General features: G+C 33.3%; 1 protein-coding gene across 1 annotated transcript; it reads left to right on the top strand.

The window, feature by feature from the left end:
* Nucleotides 1-720: 720 nt before the first annotated feature.
* On the top strand, nucleotides 721-1,798 carry LOC108356218 (zygotic gap protein knirps-like; the record flags this gene model as incomplete). Its single annotated transcript, XM_017607340.1, has 2 exons — nucleotides 721-798; nucleotides 1,642-1,798. Coding segments are annotated over 2 exons (235 nt in total), but the record flags the coding sequence as incomplete, so codon positions are not given.
* Nucleotides 1,799-1,804: the final 6 nt, after the last annotated feature.

Genomic DNA, 1,804 nt, shown 5'->3' with positions numbered 1-1,804 from the left:
ACAACAACAATCGCCGCAGAAAAGCATCACTCTCAACCAACATAACAAACAATTATGCATAAGCTTGAACTGACTGCCTGCCTAAATGGCTAGTTGAAAGAATGAATATCTAGAACTAGATGAGTGCTCTTTCAAATATCATACCTGCCGCCGGCTATTCAAACGCATTTTTTTTTTGCATACATTTTTCATGGCTACTCATTTCAAGCTATTGTTTGCAAAGTTCTCAGCGTAGGTAGCAAATTGCGCGGTCTTTAGAGTAAGGCATTTATACACAAACACCAACGCATATCCTACGTCATATTTCTTGCATCGATAATTTGCACGGCCTCTCCTTTCGCAGTAGCTGTGTATACACTCCTTTTTGAGGATCGCCTATAAAAAACGGACGAGTTAAGCATATGCAGCATTTATGCGACAAACGTCAGTGGTAACGGAACAACGATAGGAGCGAAAGAAAAAAAAGTANAAAAAACTGTGTCAGACCTAAGTAAATTAGTGCGAAAAAGCTGTTGTGAAAGTCGTGTCCCGAAATTCATGATCTAACATTACATAAATTTGAAAAACTAACATCAAGTCGTGAACATATTCCAGATTAAAATTAGACTTACACTCAACTAAAAGTCGAAAATCTAAAAATCATATATCTAAAAGTATTAAAAAAATTGTATTGTCTTTCCACTGACTAATCATTGATTATTATTTTTTTTTTTTTTACAGATGAATCAAACATGCAAAGTTTGCGGAGAACCAGCTGCCGGATTTCACTTTGGCGCATTCACATGTGAGGGCTGCAAAGTAAGTGTTAAAAAAAATTTTTTTGAAAGGTTAAAAATGTAAATTTTTTCAGACAGCTACTGCAATTCACTTCCGAGTGAACCCCATTCAATTTGAATTCAAAGTGACTTCGGTTGAAATTCACACGAAAGTGAATTACAGAACCTGCCTGAAAACTCGAAAAAATTCGGTTATTTTATAGAGCAAGTTCAATATTCGAAAAAAAATTCTCGAAAGAAATGATAAAAAAAAATCGAAAAGAAAGAAGTTCGAAAAAATTTCATTATCGAAAAAAGCGGTTAATTTTTAGAAATCACATTCGAAAAAAATTGCAAAAAAAGTTCGAAATAATAAACTTTAAAAATTTTTATATCGCAAAAATTCAGTTAATTTTTGGAAACTACATTCGAAGAAAACTTATCCAAAAAAATTGCATAAAAAAGAAAACCAAAATTTATTTAAAGTTGGAAATACTCAACTTCAAAAATTTCGATATCAAAAAAAAACATTTCGAAAAAACTCAATTTTAAAATTTTCGATATCAAAATAATAGTATATCGAAAACTCCAGTTTACAATGAAAAAAATCGAGTTCTTTCAATACTGAAATTAATCGAGTTCTAAAAAACTAAAAATTGTTCCGAAAAAAGTCAATTCTATAAGACATTTTTTGTGTTCGAAGTATTTACAAAAAACCAGTTAAAAAACTGGGTTCGAAAAATTCGGAAACGATAACGATGCGAAAATATTTTCGCTCATAATAAAATTCGAAATCGCAAAACTCCTATATTTTACCGACAACAACGTATCTTATCCAAAATTAACTAATCAACTTCTCTTCTTCTCTCTCTCTCTCTCTTTATAGTCCTTTTTCGGCCGCTCGTACAACAATCTGTCCTCGATTAGCGAATGCAAGAACAGCGGTAAATGCGTCATCGACAAGAAAAATCGTACCACCTGCAAGGCTTGCCGCCTACGGAAATGCTACGCAGTGGGCATGTCGAAGGGTGGTTCCCGCTATGGTCGCC

The sequence above is a fragment of the Rhagoletis zephyria genome, unplaced genomic scaffold (genome assembly GCF_001687245.7).
Source record: "Rhagoletis zephyria isolate East Lansing unplaced genomic scaffold, Rhagoletis_zephyria_1.1 Rzeph_scaffold_55645, whole genome shotgun sequence".
Classification (NCBI taxonomy): domain Eukaryota; kingdom Metazoa; phylum Arthropoda; class Insecta; order Diptera; family Tephritidae; genus Rhagoletis; species Rhagoletis zephyria.
Note: the sequence above shows the minus strand (reverse complement) of the source record. Positions and strands in the feature narration are given on the sequence as shown.